The sequence below is a fragment of the Amblyomma americanum genome, chromosome 1 (assembly GCF_052857255.1).
Source record: "Amblyomma americanum isolate KBUSLIRL-KWMA chromosome 1, ASM5285725v1, whole genome shotgun sequence".
In the NCBI taxonomy this organism is placed as follows: domain Eukaryota; kingdom Metazoa; phylum Arthropoda; class Arachnida; order Ixodida; family Ixodidae; genus Amblyomma; species Amblyomma americanum.
Window position 1 is genome coordinate 25,114,808 of NC_135497.1, and position 17,931 is coordinate 25,132,738.

Below are 17,931 nucleotides of genomic sequence, written 5' to 3' on the forward strand. Positions count from 1 at the left end.
GTGGAGTGGCTTGACACATACCACCAGGCCTGCCGGGACGTCATTGGCCGAGCGTTGGAAGAGCAGGGCCGTGACGTTGCACTGCAGTGGCTGCTTCGGGAGACCCAGCCATTGGGCTAAGAGGGATGCTTCGGAGCATGTTGTCTCCACCTCTGTGTTCGGTATTGTGCCAAAGGGGTAGTCTTGGAAACAGGGTTTAAGTTATCTCGTTCATGCGAATCGTCCATCACCCAACATCCCCATTGCGTGCATTTAGCGAATGGCCCATCTCTTGGGACAGTCTTGTTTCTGTATCCCCTTGCCAGCCCACCCGCTCTTGAGGTGGAGGGGCATGTGCTGCCCAGCAGCCATTGCTGCTTTTCAATACCTGTGTGCGGACCTGGTCTGCACGAAAGGCACTGGTGTGTACTGGAAGAGTTAGGTACCATTCCCCGTGAACACCTGACCATATGTCAAAAAGCGACAGCGAGGGCGTACCAGAGCTTTTGGTGTTGGTCATGTTCTTTGGGAGCGGGAGAGAAGTGACACTTAACCAGTGTGTGCGCAGGTTGCCTCTCTTTCTTTCCAAAGGTCTGTCGGGAGTCACGTGTCAAGATGGGAGGATGTGATAACAGACGTTTTTTTGTCGGGTTTCCTAGAAACCCCAGGAGCATTCATTGTTAGTGATGTCCAGTAGGTCCCTGCAACAGGGCATCCGGGCACTGTTGAGCCTGGCTCAGCATTTGCACAAACTGCAGTCATTTTGTATGTCCTGGTTTTAGGATTTCTACATGTCTTGCCATTTTTGCTGACAAAACCCTGGGCTTGAAGGAATGCTGCACGTCTTGGTTTTGGTCCTTGGGCAGGAATTTCTTTTTTCCCCAAGATGGCCAAAACAAAAGTGGACAGACCCAGTAAAGCAAGTTTTCATAGAATGTCAAACAAATCAAATGGTGTTGGTTCAGTCCACTGGGTTGTGTCAGCAGTGACCCAGAGCAATAAAGGGTCTGTCCAGTTCTTGGCCAGGCGGCAATAGCTAAGCTTGTGGCCTCAAAGCCAGGAGGAAAGTGTGAACTTCCCTTGGGTTTTGCAATGCGTAATGGCATTAATGCAAAGCAGTACTATAAATACTGCCATATGTTAGATGACGTTGTTGACAAAGCACCGTAAAACGGGAATATTGCATTGTGGCATATATGCAGACAACACTTTTTTCTTTTAACTGCTGGGCCTGCATCAAAATGCATCCTGCTGTGTATTGGGCATATACAAGCCTCAGCTGAGGAGACGTGTGCTGAGTCTGTTATTTTATTATTATTATTGTGGTGGATTGTGCGTTCATTTCTGCCAGTCATGCTACTTTGAGGTGCATGTCTCGAGTCTGTCAAGAGTGCAGGCTAATTGTGGCTGTGTGCATTTTTGAAACTTGCGCAGTGCACCATCGGTGTGTGTGCTTTCCTCCATGCAATTTTACAAGGAGCCCATGAAAGTGCATGCATGTATAGTTACGTTGTCAGTTCGTGCTGCCATGATTATATTTTATAGATGTCACAGGCTGAATTTATTATGTTGGTTATTCAAGGACACTGGCCTGTAAACTTGATTACGCATACATTAGACTGTACATTTTCAGTGCACAGTGGCATTTTGTGCTGAGCATCTTTCCATACTTGGGCATTGCTTCTAGTTTTTCTTATCTGAGAACAATCATTATATTTTATTTTTTATGAAGACATTCCATTCTCTCTGGTTTTTTAGAAGCATGCAGTCAGGCTACGTGGATAGCAGATGCTTGACCATTGGCCTTTTTTTTTTTGTGGTTTCTGGCCTGTATTCTGCAAGGTGATGTGGTTTTGTTGATCACCTGCCTCACTGTCTACCTTTAGGCAGTTTATTGGCAAGTAAGCCATTCATGTGGTTGGTGATTGAGCTAGTCAGTGATGCACTAAAGGGAGCAGCTATGTGCCGAAGAGTATTTTCACGGTCACTTCGCCAAATATCCTGCAAGGTATGGGCCAAAAACTGCTGTAGAGGGAGGGAAGGCATACTAATACACAGCCAATCAGTGTGGCATCGAGAGATGTTATTTTTTATACCTGCAAGGAGCTACGTTTTCAAATGGATAACCTGCCTGTGGTCGCTCTGGCCCTGCTTGTTTAAAACACACTACCTCTAATCTTGCAAGAGCTGAACAGTTGGCTGCCTTGCATTTCTTGTACCGTGTGCAGCATATTTTAGTGCTGTTCTCCATTTGGGACAAGTGCTTCGGCATTACTGTGTTTGCAAGCTGCGTGGAATGGTGTTGCTTCTTGGTTTCTCGTCCCATCCCTTACGGGTACTGGCGGCATTCTGACTTGAGAGCATCATGAGCCGTGTGCAGGCAGTGTGAACGGTGGCCATGCACAGCCCATCATGGGCTCCAGAATGAAGTGCGCGTGCCGCTATCCTTTGGTGTTATGTGCATGAAGGGTATGTTTCATGTGCATTCTCATTTGTTGTCTAGCAGTGTAGTGCCTTTTGTTTGCCAGCATTATCCTCATGTGCAGTTCAACTGCCAACAGGTGCAGCAAAACTTTTAGAGCCTCAGATTAACAACAAAGGACCTCATTTGAGCTTTGAATTGCTACCTCGTCTAAGCAAGGCCTTTGCCTACTTTACCAGACTGTAGTGGTTTTTATGAAACCGTGCAGGGCAATATACGAGCCTCTATTTAAGGGCCGCGTGGGCAGGATGTGTGTAACTTTTGACAACTGCTTCTTTTGAAACGTTTACAGTTTGCTGGGTGACTGCAGCTCCCAAAATAAACACAGCGCTTCCTGCTGCATCTACCTCTAAATAGACTGGCCGTCTTAACTCCACTGTGGAGTGTGGACGTGGTTCCTAGAAGCCTGGCTTTGGCCACTGCTTTCTGACACGGATATACCTCGAGCAACGTAACTACCTTCATTTTGCGCGGACGCACTCATGCCAGATACCTCAGGCAGTTGGCGGCAGTCTTCTGAAATACCTCTGGCATAGCCCATGTAGTTTGTTGTGGGGTGGATGTTGTGGTACATAATTGGTACCTCCCAGCAGCCATTAGCCACTGTGTATGTGTGCGTATATGTGTTTCCCCTGTGCCAATGATGTGGTCTGGCTGGGGCCAGGTACTTGTTAGCCTGTCGTGTTGTTTGAGGGGCCTTCCTGCTGGGAGTGCATGGGTGGGCCAAGCAACCGCACTACCTCTCTCTCTCTCTCAGCGCATAGCTATTATATCCAGGGAATTGGTGGAGACTGCAGTCACCCAGCGGTGTCCACGGTGTGCCCTCTGTGGTGTGATTTCTGCTGTGACCTTTTGAGTGTGCCCAGCTGTGTGCCGTCGACCGGGGTGGTTGGCTGGGCGTTTCCCCAGGGGCGGGGCCAAGCATCCGCTGCCTGGGGCATCGCTCCCGAGAGGAAAAGGGCTGCTCATGCTCTCCTCTCTCTGTCCACCAAGCAGCTGACCATCAGTGTCTTCCAGCAGAAAAACATGTTTCGTCTTGTTGCTGTTAGCGTGACGTAGAGACAAGGAAATCACCCGTAACGCATATCACACAGTGGAAAAGTGTACAAGACAGGAGCAATAATTGTGTTAACATTCAATGGAAATCAGTGTTGCGTGTTTGTTTGTATATTAAGAGCAGTCAAACTGCCGTAATTGTCGTCTTAGCTGAGCAGCCCCTGCAGACTGGGAGACGGAGAGCCCCCTTTCCTTTTCCCTCACCCCCCCTGCTTACCCTGCATCTTAATCCCGCAAAGCTGCCTCAGGCACTGTCCCTCTGGCCAGCCAGATCTGCTCCTCTTTTTGTAGTACGTCGGGTGGGACGTTAAAACCACATGCGACCAGCTTTTGTACGACTCTTTCCCTGCCACTTTTTCTCAAGGATGGTCCACGTGATGTACGCTGGCAGATGGTGGAGCAAACGTTTCAGCTCTTTGAGTTTGCCCCGCTCGTGACTCTCCCACTCTGTCAGTGGGTGGCCGTGTAGTAGTTTTTTGCTGTCGTCATGCTGTCAGTGTTGGGTGTGCATTATTGCTCCAAATTGCTTCAGTTATTCTTTCTACCCTGGTCACCTAAAGCCATCGGGCCAACTCTAGCTTTGTGGCTGTGCTGGGGCCCTGCCCCAAGTGCTGGTACAGTCCTGTGCTGTGGCACCTCTGGTCCTTTGTTTCATTGTGCAGTGCAGCTTTGCGCCTTGATGAATTCTGTCATGCTTCTGGTCCACACCACCATTGGTAAATGGCAAGGGCTGCGTATAGGGTTCTGCCGTCATGGCATTACTGCTAGAGTCTGGATGTGAGCGACATTTGGGTGCACAGGCCGAATAAGCAGGTACATTATCAGTGGCAGTGTTCCACTTTCTACTGATAATATGGTCTGGCATGTGCTTTTGAAACATGCACACATAAAGGTATAATTTCTGAGGACTTGGACTGCTAAAAGGATGCAGTCGTAAACATAGTGCAAAGATTTACGCACTGTTACATTGCTGGTTCACGTGCTCTGTAGCACTGTTGCAGTGCTTTGCCTTTTGCCACTGGAATGCTGGACAGAATTTGCAGCCACTTTGTACAGCCAACCATTAAAAGGGCTTGAACTGTCAAACAGTTGCCCAAATGGCTATTGCTATGCCATACGCAGTTTCAAAAGCATGCTCAGTTTGGCTAGAAAAGAACAAATTTGCTATGTCCACAGGATGGAGGGCTGCTTTGCCAGCCCTTACCTGTTTGCTGATCAGTACTGTCACCAAACTTTGCTGTTCCATTTTGGGTAGGGGCAAGGGAAAAAAGTCTATGCAGAGGTGATGGGTCTTTGCACAGCCAGTGACTCAAAGTCATATTTAAAAATAAAAATTTTAATTTGCTGGATAAGCAATATTTCCTTCCCAGTAATGGAGATTGTAATTTTGCTTTGTACAAATAACCAAGTGCTCTATGTTGAAATAAAGGATTTTATTGACGTAGCCAGTGGCAATACATGCATCGTATTGTTTTTGTCCCACAAAAGCATTTTGTGGACTGCTCGGGACTAAACTTTATTGTAGATAGGAATGTGCAACATTGCCAGTAAAACAACTTTTGGCACGTTCAGACACCTTCAGAGGCAGCAGCATATTCAGCAGCTTATGTACCTCGCTTGGGCCCTTTACAGTAGCAGTGGCACACAACAGAATACGTGTAAAATGCGCATATTTGCTTTACCCCTGCAGTGCTATTCACTCGCAACTACAGGCCTGCATCCAGCTAATGCAATAGGCACTCAGTGTATACTTGCATGTTCTAAAATGGCACTGCCAAGAGCTGAACTATAGCTTGCACAGGGCAAAGTGTGAAAAATGGATCAGCGACATGCCTACACATTTTGGCTGTGTCTAGAGTTGCACAAAAGAATAAAAGCAGCACTCTATATACTATACTGCCTTGGCAAGTACTAGACTTACAGCTGCCAAACATTAATGTGATGAACAGTTTGACTAGAGCTTGCAAATGGCTTGCATATGATTCATGCTGCAGATGCATTTATTTTCTTTGAACTTGGCACTTCAACTGAGCTCAACAAGCAGGCCTAAAAGGTTACTATCACAAGTAACGAAAAAAAAAAACATGGGACACAAAGCCTATTTCAGCAGATGAAAACCTCCCACGCTGAACAAGCAGCATGGCCAGTACTGCAACTTTCGCGGCAGCAAAAGCTTAGCAACAACAAACTATGCTGTGGACAGCACTTGCATAAATTTTGTGCAGTCCAGCACACTACTGTTTTAACACTACACCTGTGATGATGCATAAATGTGTTTGTCACTGGAGCAAGGAGGACAACATATAGCTACGAGGTGCATGTATGCGTCTTGCTCATTGCAAAAGAAATAATGCAGCCTGTGCCACACATGCTGGTCCTGTGTGCAGAATGATTGTCAGGGTGAGACGTGCCATTGCTGGAAGTTTAGAGCCTTGGTGGTTGTGCTTGTGATGACTCGAGGATGATATCGTCCCGTTTTCTACTGGGAAAAGAAAGGAAATGCAGAATTAGGATGGAAATCGTGCACAAAGAATGCCTGTAATACAGTATACTCTGTGGTAAAACCCGTGGAAAATTTCATGATAAATAGGGTATTGTGCCGAAATTTTAAGGTGCAAGCTTTCCATTGAGCTTCATTTTGCAGTGCAAACACCACTACTGTAAAGAGTCCCATTTAGCACAGCGGTTAACAACACTGCTGACTACGAAGAACCGCACTGATAACAGAAACCAACGGTGGCAGCGTCTGTTGCTGTGGCTTGAACGACGCCACTGCCCGTAGAAAAGGCCGGGCGACAGCCTGCCCAGTGCTCCTGGGAAACTGACCCCAGCTGTCCTCGCCATGCGTCACTGAAGTCTGCAGCGGAGGCCATCAGGGCCTCAATCGCGTGAAGTACAACACTTCACAAAACATACACCAGCGACGGGTGCACTGACGCATGTTGGTACACGGCAGCACTTTTGGGTCTTTCGCCGATGGCCCTCTTTTTTGAGTTCTTGTTGGAAAGATTTCGAGATAATGCAGTCGCAAACACGGTGCATATTCCATGACATGAAAAATTTTCAACTTAGACTTAATATTTCGAGATATGAGAGTTCAAGTTTACTGTATAGGCTTGCTGTGAAAAAGTGGTCAAAGCTACAGTTACAATTTTTGCATGCAAAGATCTACCTTGTTACAAAACTTTTAGTAAAGTACGAAAGCTTTGGAAGGTATCAATCTTGTATTCACATTTTTGTAACAGTGGCTCCTTGATTTTAGAAAATCAAAACTTCATTAAAAAAACCATATGCCTATTGAAAGGCCCCAGAACAAGTTAGGACATTTCACTGAACAAGCAGTGTGTAGTACACATGGTCATGGTCACCACTGGCACTGGTGATGCCAATGTTGGTCCTGTGACATCAGAACTGCAGGCAAACTGCATTCGTCGAAAGAAATGGGCAGGAGGAAACAAACTAAAAAAAGAATTCCAGGTTCAGAATGGTCATACCAAGTGGAGTGGTACAAAATGGCTATATAAGTGCTTAATGCCTTTGTAGCACATGTTCAGATCTTCAGCAAAACTTTTGAGTACTCCTCAAAAGGAGTACCCCATAAAGTTTTGGGGCTCAAGTAACTATTACACAAAAAAGTGGTTATATATGGCAACATAGCATATTGCTTGTATTCCAAATGCTTCATGACAAAAAAAAATATGTCTGAGCCAAGCAACACACTGCACCTGGGAGTTTCTCTATAGCCAAATTTCCTGCGCCAAGTCGAAAGCATCCAGTTACAGCTAAGGATATGGATTTGCTTTGTCAGGGGCATGCAGCTAAACATGATTTGCTGCCGTGCCATTCAGCTAAGCGCCACAGTTTTATACCGAGCGCACCCCAACGTAGGGGATAGGGGAATTTGCTCAGCTGCACCTCTACCCGCTGAATCCACCACTAGATCGAACAAGGAGCCAAGTTCATTAACTCGGAAGCCTGAAAGTCTGCTATGAGTTCACAAAGTGGAGACATGCAAGAGGGTGGACTACTCATCCAGTTCGGCAACAGGAGGTGGCAACTTCTTTGTGCTCTGATGATGAGCAAGTAAGGGACAAGGTTATTGGAGTTGGCACTAATTTATATTGAAAGAATTAGCGTGAGAGAGGACTATGGAAGTTGAGATTCTGTGTTCATCCTTGTTTTCTTCTCAGTCTGCAGGACAGTCTCTCTTAATTCTTTGTGTGCTTCTTTCGATGTGGGCAAAGGGACATTTTCTTTGTGGCTCACACCAGATGTCTCACTGAATGCTCCTTTCCCTCAGGTATCTGTGATCCTTCTGTAAGTTGGTTCGATATATCTGGGGCATCCTTTCCCTTGCAAATTAACATCTTGCACACTAACCTTAAGATTAACAAGTAAAGGTGCTTGCTGTACATTCACCAGGAAATGTTCATATCCTAGTTCATAAAACTGGACTTTTGTGCATGTGAAAATCATGACCTCTCCTGAATTTCAGCAAGGATTATAAATGCTGGGCACTGAGTTATAGAGCTTCAAAACAATTCGTGTGTTCAGAAGTGTCAATTTGGGAGGCAGTGTTGACAAATTATGACAGCCATATTTTGGCAGCAACAAAGCAATCAAGCTTGTGTAACAAGAGGGTAGAGCCTCTTTCTCCTAAACCCATTGTTTCACCAGTACCTCTAACTCTTAACACCTTAGCTTGATCTTTGTCGCATTTAAACATACTCTAGACAAGCAAAACACTACAAGGCAACGCACCTCCAGAAATTAATCAAACGGTCCGCTTCTCTAAATCCCGACCTCATAGCTCCATGGACAGTTGAGTAGAAATCCTTATCAGTAGCTTCTCCAGCAAAAAGAACAAGTGGCCACTGCAAATAAGGACACACATTTCAGAAAGCAAGATCACAACAAAAATTTGGTGTTCTAGTACCTCTACTTTGGTTACCCGGTGCAGTGGAGCATCTGCCACAAGTGGTTCATAGAAGGTCTCAAGGAGGGCATCTGATGCGTCATACGGCAGCTGTTTGTTACTGTAGCTTCCAACAATGTAGGGGTTGGTGAACCAATATGACCTGCAACCAGATTAAAAAGAAATGGTTTTGCTTTATGGAATTTAACGTTCCAAAGAGAATCTGACTATGGGGGACCCCACAGTGGGGGGGGGGGGGGCTACAGACAATTTTGCATCACCCAGGGTTCTTTAACAGGCACTGACATCGCACAATACAGGGTCATTCCACACAAAACATCCCAGACCCCAAGTGCGACCAATGGCAATTATTTTGAAAAAAAATAATGGGCTAGTTGGCGATTGTGTGAATGGAGTTTTTTTCTTTAAAAAAATTTTTGCTCACGTGAGCACTCGGAAGTTTCTGCGAAGAAGCAAAAGTTGATCAGTTAAAAATTTTTAAATCAAATGAGAAACTACAATTGCAAATCTTATTTTAAAATATTTCACTTGCATTGTTCTTTCACGTTACTTTATGAATCCATGTAAGAATTTTCCGCATTTTCTTGGTTCAGTACAAGAGCAAAAAATGTGACGTTTTAGCAATTTTTTTACATAAACGTCTTTAACATCTCAGCCACAATTGCCTTTTTTTTTGCTTTCAACTGTTGCTGTAGGTTATGCTAAAAGTAATTCAGAATTGTTAGAGTACTATTTAATAAAAGTACTTCCAAAGTTCCGACATAGTTGCTTTTTGAGATTCAGGCCTAAATTAAAGATCAAGGCCCTCCAGATAAATGTATGTGAGATGGCCCATAATACACACCAACTTTATTGCTTGTGATCTAGAAATATTCAAAAATTTTTTTCTCAGCTGAAACAAAATTTACTTGGGTCTGGAACCAGTCTCATCGGTAGGAGAGTACTGCCGAACTGTGTCTTCACTGCAGAATCCATGTGGTCGTGCACAATACGAACTGCAACGCACAAGATGTGATATAGGAGCTCAGTTCTCGAAGCAGTGCAAGCCCAATGGTGCTAGAATTATTTGGAGTTAGCTGTCGATGCAAACAGCAAAGTACGCTGGATGTTTGTGCGAGTCGGGTGCTCTTTGACATGGGACTTTGATTTACCATAAAGCAGAAACCTCAGTTGGATCCCATCAGATGCATTGCAAACTAATATGAATGCAATAGTATGAGCCACCACCTTTTTTTCTGGCACTAATATGTATTGTGGCTCTCTGCCAAGCGAATCTGTGCAGTCTCGCTTGATGTCAGTATAAATCATAACTGGCACATCATAAGCACTGCAGGCACTTACGTGTTCTGCAGTGAAGACACAGGCAGTATATCTATTTACGTGTTCTGCAGTGAAGACACAGTTCAGCAGTATAGCTACTGAGGAAGCTGGTTACGGACTTCGAAAATTTTTTTCTCGCCTCAAACAAAATTTGCTCGAATTACAATTTATAGATTACAAGCAATGAAGCTGTTTATTATGAGCCATCTCACATATTTTTATTTCAGGGGCCTTGATCTTTAATTTAGGTCTAAATCTAATTTAGGTCTAAAAGTAACTTTTTGAAAACTTTGGAAGTAATGGAAGTACTCTAACAGTTTTAAATTATTTTTAGCATAAACTACAGCAACAGGTGAAAGCAGAAAAATATTATTGTGGCTGGGACGTTAAAGACGTTTATGTAAAAAGTTGTTAAAATGCTGCATTTGCTTTTTTACCGAACCAAGAAAACGCAGAAAATTCTTGCATGGCTTCATTAATGAAGTCAGATAAAAGAACAATGCAAATAAAATATTCTAAAATGAAATTTGTCATTGTACCGTTTCACATTTGATTTTAAAATTCTTAACTCTGACCAACTTTTGCTTCTTCGCAGAAACTTCAGAGCACTCACATGAGAAAATTTTTTCTTTCAATGAAAATACTTTGTTTAAACTCCATTCACAGAATCGCCAACTAGCCCAATTGTTTTTTCATCAGAATTGGCAGTGGTCACTTCTGGGGCCTGGGACATTTCACGTGAAATGACCCTACATGGACTCTAGCATTCCGCCACCTTCGAAATGCGACTGCCACGGCCTGAATCGAACCCGCACCTTTCGGGTCAACAGCCAAGCGCCATGGCCACTCAGCCACTGCGGTAGCTGATTAAGAAGAAATGTGGCATAAGGTTCAGATACCTGGCAATACCGATGCCATGCCAGAAGCAGAACTCACCTGACTATGGACACAGGTGCAGGTATTTCTCTGTGGAGGAACTTGGACAGAACGCTGACACAGGCATCAAGTACTTCAGAGTCATCGAGCAACTCCATGTGCTCTGCTGCTTTGCCACCAATCCAACCAACAAGAACATTGGGGTTCTCATATACAAGATCAAATCCTGATATCCCCCGCACCCACCAGTCTGGCTTGGTCGTATCCTCGGACTCGTCATCAAGCCAGATTAGCTGAAAGCCTTCTGTGCCAGGGTCCCAAAAGGGCTGCTCAAAAATGAGAAATATTTTGTTTATGGTACCAAAGCCAATGCTACGCAATGCTTGACATTTCTCCTTTGGAAGCTCTGGGTGGAACATGTCATCCAGGTGACGTTTGAGGTAGCCTGCAGACATGGTTAAAAGCAGGTGCCTGCAGGATATAATCTCACCATCTTCGCACTCAACGAATGGAATGCTTTCCCAGATGGTCTCTTGTGAGTTGCTGATAGAGGAACGAGGCATTTTAGCATGTGCAGGGATTGCACTGTTGTCCCAGTAAATTCGCTTAACGGCCTTGTTATATCGAACGTTGGCTTCGGGAATGTGCTCTAGGAGACTGTTTATCACGCTGGAAAAGCCGTGTCTCAAGTTGATGTTCCAAACTCCAGGACACTCCTCAAACTCTTCATAACTTTTGAAGGAGAGCTCGTCCAGACTGTAGCAAGAGTTGTCAATGACCTCAAAACGCCAGTACCAGTCGTATATGGCCCACTTGATCTTGACCATGTCAGCCGTGTTGCTCTGCTGCTCAAGATGCTCAAGAAAACGCGAGCGCAAATACTCCCCGACTGATATGGGCAGATCATTGACTTCAAACACTTCCTGGTTTCCTTCAAGCCGAGGCCGCCGGCCTCCCAGCTCCTCTTTGATTTGGTTGAGCACAGTGATGACTTCATCTACCAAATCCTGTGGCAACCGAGTGCCTTGGTCAGTACAAAAGAAGCCACGACCTTCAAGAGAATGGTACCGCCGTGGGTCAGCCAGCAAGTCATTTGACAATGCGTAGCCATAGAGGGGATTGCCTTCTTCACCATGCACCCACTGGGCACCCAATTCCAGGACTTTGTTGTCTGCATGAAGGAAAGGTCAAAGAATAACAGAAATGAGCATGAATGTCAAGCAACAAGTTGTGCCCCTAGGCCAACCAAAGGGGGTGCTCATATTTAGACCACAGTCACTGTTTGGTACTTTCTGCCCATAAGAAACACGCATGTAAGCAAACAAATCGCACAAAAAAAGAAAAAAATAGGCACTACATATTCACGCAATCTTGAATGAAGTGGCTCTTAAATGGAGGTTTGGATACATCTAGATTTCTTTGAGATATTCTATGACCTGCCTACATTTTTGGCTTGCCCAAAAAGGCCAGAATGTTCTTGTACTTATCCAAATTTATCATATGAATTGAATTGAATCATTTCACTTAAATGAACTGCATTTTTCAACAGCAACTGGGCTCTGGGCTATAATATAAGTGCTCTGGGCTATAATGTAGCAGCATATTACTTAGGTGTACTAGCGAAACGGATTGATGCAATATCACGGATTATTCTTTTCTGCATACAGCTGAAACCCTATCTTATGAAATCTTTGGGGATAACAAACAAATTTATTCATAACGCACTTGGCAAATTGTGTTCATAAACACAATGCAATAAAAGAATAAAATAGTATTTGCTTCTAACTAGTTCTTAACTACTAAGTTAGCGGCTTTTCCTTGAATGCGGTCAGTCAGCAGTGTCTTAAAAGCATGTCTTGTACATTAACCCTTTATACATTAACCCTTTATACAACAGCGTGATGCATGTCCCACTTGCTTCAAGTGCCGGCAAACGGAAAACTGTGCATTTAAGTACAATATTTTATCTGTTGAATACTAACTAACTATCAAACAAATAATTAAGTGCATCTTTTACTTTTGCTAATAGGCCTCTGCATGGGTACACAGTTTGACGAGACCCATCTTGGTGGGAAAAAACTTTTTGAAAAATTGTTGAGCTTTGGAGCCCTTCGGCATGGTATGGCCAATGGGTTCGAACCCGATCGCGGCGGCTGCGTTTTTATGGAGGAAAAACGCTAAGGCGCCCCTGTGCTGTCAGTGCACGTTAAAGATCCCCAGGTGGTCGAAGTTATTCCGAAGCCCTCCACTACGGCACCTCTTTCTTCTTTCACTCCCTCCTTTCCCCTTCCCTTATGGCGCGGTTCAGGTGTCCAATGATATATGAGACAGATACTGCGCCATTTCCTTTCCCCAAAAAACCAATTATTATTATTATTATTCAAGCCCTTCCTATTACTCAACTACCTCATAATACTTCTTGAAGCAATTTTCAATGCCAATAGAAGTTGTCTTATGCGTCCAAAAGACTGCAATACAGCTATGTACTAAATTTGAGATATTTTTACAGTCATTGGTGCAACTGTGTACCTCTTTCTTCTACAAAACTAGTGGTTGAAATAAATGATAGAGACATCCTAAGTGCCATTTTACCATTTGTACGCATGTGACATGCACAGAGCTTGTGTCTTATAAAGGGTTAAAAGAAGAGTACGGCATCTCTACCTCTTGTCTGAGTGCCACCAAATCACCTCAAGGGTTCAACCTCAACCACCACCTGGCTAGGCTTCGCCATGGTATTAAAGGAGTGCCTGTAATCATTGTCTTGGCAGCAACAACCGTTACAATATTACTTACCAAGAAGAATTTGCCACGGCTTTGTCTGCCCTGGGATTGGTGCTCATGTAGCAACCAAGCTGACACCAGGCAGGACCTCATCAAACTCTTGAAGCTTTTCCCAGCAACTAGAGAAAAACTTTTCATGCCAGAGAAAGACTGAGAAAACTTGTCGTAATTCCAGCTTGTACCTGGTCCATGGCATTATCTTTCTATATCACGACTGGGCTATCCTCTCATTGGCAAACGTGACTGTACAGCACTCACATGCCAGCCCAGCTATGCAGCATTCTGAAGCAAGAAGTAGTTTCATAAATACTTATTAAATGTGACAAAGTTTGGAGCAGCTTCTTCCATGCTTGCTCAAGATTTCTTTCCTTTTTTAACAGCCAATCACCATGAAGTTATTTTCTATGGTGCCTTACACATATCTCTCCTTTTTGTTTTTATAGGGGTGCTTTGTAAAACTGAATTTAGCACTCAAATTTAATTCCATAATCATGCTCATAAATATATTAAACTCAAGGCAAGGAATGAACTTTGCTTGCCAAATTGAACAATTTGCTAAAATCGATTTCAACTGTGCTGAAAAATAAGTCCTACTCATGATGAAAATTATTTGCACACTTAATCCTCATGTCATCATATCAATTCTATTTGTGCTGATATGGGCTCCAGGATTGCTTTCACTGGTGCTCAAGGGCCACAGCTGCCTGAATGAATTTCTGCATCATTATGTGAAATGCTCAAATAAAATTTTTTCGAAGGCTGCAACCATATAAAGCCAACCTTGGCCTGTCACAGTTGCACAGCACATATCTCGCACATGGCTCCAATAGTCTCTTTGGCATTTTGTTCAGCAAGCCATTTGCACTGCCTACCAGTTATGATGTAACCCGTCGACTTGAAGTGAAAAAAATAGTGGAGGCTTTACTTCAAGCAGGTGTTATAGAAAACAAAGCCTGGCCTGCATGGAGCATTTTGCGCATGCAGAAACACACGAATCCGCACCGCCTAATTTGCACCATCACGGGTGCAAAAAGTGGGCGCAAGAGTGCCCATGACAGTGCAAGCCCAGTGGCATGGCTGCGTGTGTTTCACGTGCGAAAAACGCTCCATATGAGCCAGACTTTATATGTCATTAAGAAGGCCATACAGTGTGAATAAAAAAAAAAATCAGGAGAAAGGGGGCACTGCTCGGAAGTTTGCATCCCCAGCAATGAAGAGACATGCACTAGCTTATGTCCAGATTAAACCTGTCCTGATTAAGACTGCATAAAAAAAACTTACTTTTATTAAAAAAGAGCTAAGTGGACTGGCTGGTTTCTCGCCAGTGGTTACTAATGAAGTTTTAGTACCCCCAAAAGAAAGCCTGCAGTTCTCACCATCATAGTAGTAAGACTGTATCCTTCCTCCAGCCATCTTCTGTGCCTCCAAGATAACAAAATTAGTGTAGCCCTTTTGGGTAAGTTTGTAGGCTGCAGACAAGCCAGCTGCACCAGCCCCGACAATGATTATCCTTGGGTTTGAGCCAGCAGAGGATGCGTTCAATGCTGCAGAACTGAAGGGATCCGCTTTGACGAGAAGACTCTCTTCTTCATCCGGTACACAGCATGACTCTTGGCCTGATCCAGCTTTGCTGCAGCAAGCAAGAACACCCAATACAAGCAATTGCACCTGCACCATAACATGTTTGCTTCCCTCTTCTATTCCCCCCCCACACACACACTTTCTCTTCCAGTGCAAACTTTCTCACTGATGACTGCCAGTGGATTCAAGCAGCAGCTCTGTATTCCTACATCTGCACCTTTATGCTAAACTTTCAACTGGATGAATTAAGAGAAAAATTATTTGCCAATATGAATTTGCAATTTCAATGAAAACAAATGCATCTCACTAAAAATAACACTTATTGGCCAAATATAAATGAAAGTACTGCTAAGTACCAAAAATGCTGCATCATGCAGACAGCCAATGACTTTTTTGACAATTTGCAAGGAACAGCATTTTGCCAAAGGATCCTTGTTTTCCACTGTGCACAAAATGACACAAAACCATTGCTTACTGTACACTCATAAACCACTGCAACTGCATTCAGCTGTTATAAAACTTGTGAGGCCAAAGGCTACATGCCGGCCATTAAAAGCAGGGCAGTTTACTCCAAGGGCACTGACTTTAAAACTAGTACATGGCACTGAGTTTCAGAAGGTCGGCAATGAAATTCACTTGAACGCAAGCTTCTGCTGCAGCCTGAAGTTTTCTGAACCACTTCCTGGCATGATGGCAATGTAAAGTGCGGTGGACATAGGCGTATGCGTGCTTGTAACTTAAGTAAAGTCCTGTGTGCGAAAGCTAAGCAACTATACAGCAAAGCAACATACTCACAAGTAGAAGTCTGCAAGACGATCAGCTTCGCGAAGGCCAGATTCGTAGGCGCCATGCACAGTGGAGTAGAAGTGGGGATGTGTTGCCTCTCCAGCAAAGAATATCACTGGATACTAAGAAAAGGAACAAAGGTTTTTAGCATGCTTCCTGACTAGCAGAACCAGTCATATAACAAGTTGATACATATAACTGGAACAAGTTAAAGGGTTTGCTAGAAAGCTTCACATCAGTGTGGCTTCAATAAGAAAGCTAGGCTACAGCTTGTTAGCAGCATGTAGCACATAGCCTAGCAAGCAGAGGAAGTTTCTAGCAGCACATGTAGAATTATCACAATGCCACATGCCACAGCACATTTTGAGGCACAGGAGTTTTTACTGTGCAGAGGAAGCCAGAGATCACATCCGTAGGTGTGCTTTAACCCTGTAATGCAGCATGCATGACCTGTGATAAAGAGTGTAAAGATGTGAATAATTTTCATTTCTGTTTACACAACTACATGAATACTCAACATATTGCAGAAACGGCCTTTTCCAACATAATTATCAAAGGAAGCTCAAAGTGTCAGCTGCCAGAGGTTCAGGAGCCCTGCTGAAAGATAAATTCATGCACCCTAACGGCAGAAGATCCTAAAATTTCTTCACTTATAATACTTGTATTGGCAGCTGACGGAGCAGTATTGAAACCTTCTCTCAATTTGCTGTATGCACCTGCATTCTACATGCAGTTCTAGCATCGTTAGATATTCAGAAATCATCAAATTTAGTTAAAATTAATTATGCTGCAATCATCTTTTCCTTAATATTTCCCTTTTTTTAAATTCTGTATTGGAAGGACCATTTGTGATGAGTTTATAACTTTTGGTAGGGGGGAGTTAAAAGGATTTTAAAATACTACAATTAGAAGCTTTGCTTCTTTTAAGAACAATACAATGCAGAAAATTTTGACGAGTGAATTTTCTTCCACGAGTAATCTAGGATAGAATGGGATGTGTTCATCAAAAAATTATGAGGAACGTTTTTTCCTTAGTCTCTTGAGGTGTGTACATGAACATAAAATGTGGGTTATGGTAATTACTTCTCCACTCAGATCGCATGTTGGTGCCTCTTCTTTTGCAAGAAAAAACCTGTGTAAGGTGCATGTGTCCAATGTGAAGGCAACATAAAATGACTTCAGTGAATCATTCTTGATGTGAACATGACTTCCAATCAGCTATGATGGATTTTACTAGGTGTAGCTTATTATTTGCTTCACTATTCCATTTAGACTGCTATTTATCTCTCAGCTTAGACTGTACTAATATGACTACATCTTTGTAGGAAACGTTAACCTTTTTTATATCTATGTTTCAAGCTTGCACAGCACATAAGTCAGCTTTTTCATTACCACTGATTCCGACGTGGCTTGGAACCCAGCAAAGTTTTTTAGTGTGCCCCTGTGTTGTTGCTCTTGTTATGTTGTGTATGATGTCATCCATCATTGGTGCAACTGCATTTCTATGGTGGATTGAGGTGAGCATGCTCGGAGAATCAGTGCAACTGATACTGTTCTTGATGTCCTCATTTATTATTTTTTGTGCAGCCAAAGAAACTGCGCAGCACTCCGCAGTGAAAACAAATGCACACTGAGGTAGCTGTACTGTTTTATACCATCGGTATAAAATGCTGCGTATACCCCGCATTTTTCGGTTAGTGCTAAATATTCTTGTAATATACGTTCATGCGGCATTTGCTTTTGCTTAAATTGTGTTATTGTGAAGTCGCATACAGAGGGCAAGCAGTACCAAGGCGGGAGTGGATCAGGTTTCCGGGCAATATTCGGCTATCCATTACATGTAATTCTTGGCATTTCTCTTTAAAGTGGAGAAGAAGTGGTCTGATTGTTTGGGGCTTGTTGGTAAACAGTGTTCGAGGTGGGCGAACTTTGTAACTATTGGGTAGCAGATATGTTTCGGCACTGCACGGATTTTAGAACATATGAGCATGTGAGCACTGGTCTTCTACCTGCAACTGGTGGTTCATTGGTTCCTACATACAGAATTTTAACAGGTGACATCCTATATGCACCAGTTGAAAAGACGTAGACCTAAATTGTGTACTGGGTCCAGTTGTTTCAGGTATTACGG

At 43.6% G+C, this 17,931-nt stretch overlaps 2 protein-coding genes across 8 annotated transcripts in view; one reads left to right on the top strand and one right to left on the bottom strand.

Moving 5' to 3' along the window:
• Positions 1–4,961, top strand: part of ApepP (Aminopeptidase P) — a 33,239-nt gene extending 28,278 nt beyond the window's left edge. For all 6 annotated transcript variants that reach the window (XM_077644931.1, XM_077644941.1, XM_077644915.1 and 3 more), the window contains one exon: positions 1–4,961. In XM_077644931.1, coding sequence (XP_077501057.1) covers positions 1–120 — 120 coding nt within the window. In that variant the 3' untranslated portion in view covers positions 121–4,961.
• The window catches only part of LOC144111871 (uncharacterized), a 23,388-nt gene continuing 10,388 nt past the window's right edge, over positions 4,932–17,931 (bottom strand). The window contains exons 5-10 of one of the 2 annotated variants that reach the window (XM_077644899.1): positions 15,810–15,922; positions 14,810–15,063; positions 10,710–11,820; positions 8,454–8,595; positions 8,279–8,391; positions 4,932–5,999 (exon numbers count right to left, since the gene is read on the bottom strand). In XM_077644899.1, coding sequence (XP_077501025.1) covers positions 5,942–5,999; positions 8,279–8,391; positions 8,454–8,595; positions 10,710–11,820; positions 14,810–15,063; positions 15,810–15,922 — 1,791 coding nt within the window. In that variant the 3' untranslated portion in view covers positions 4,932–5,941. The remainder of the gene's footprint in view (positions 6,000–8,278; positions 8,392–8,453; positions 8,596–10,709; positions 11,821–14,809; positions 15,064–15,809; positions 15,923–17,931) is intronic. The other variant, XM_077644905.1, reaches the window with a different exon arrangement.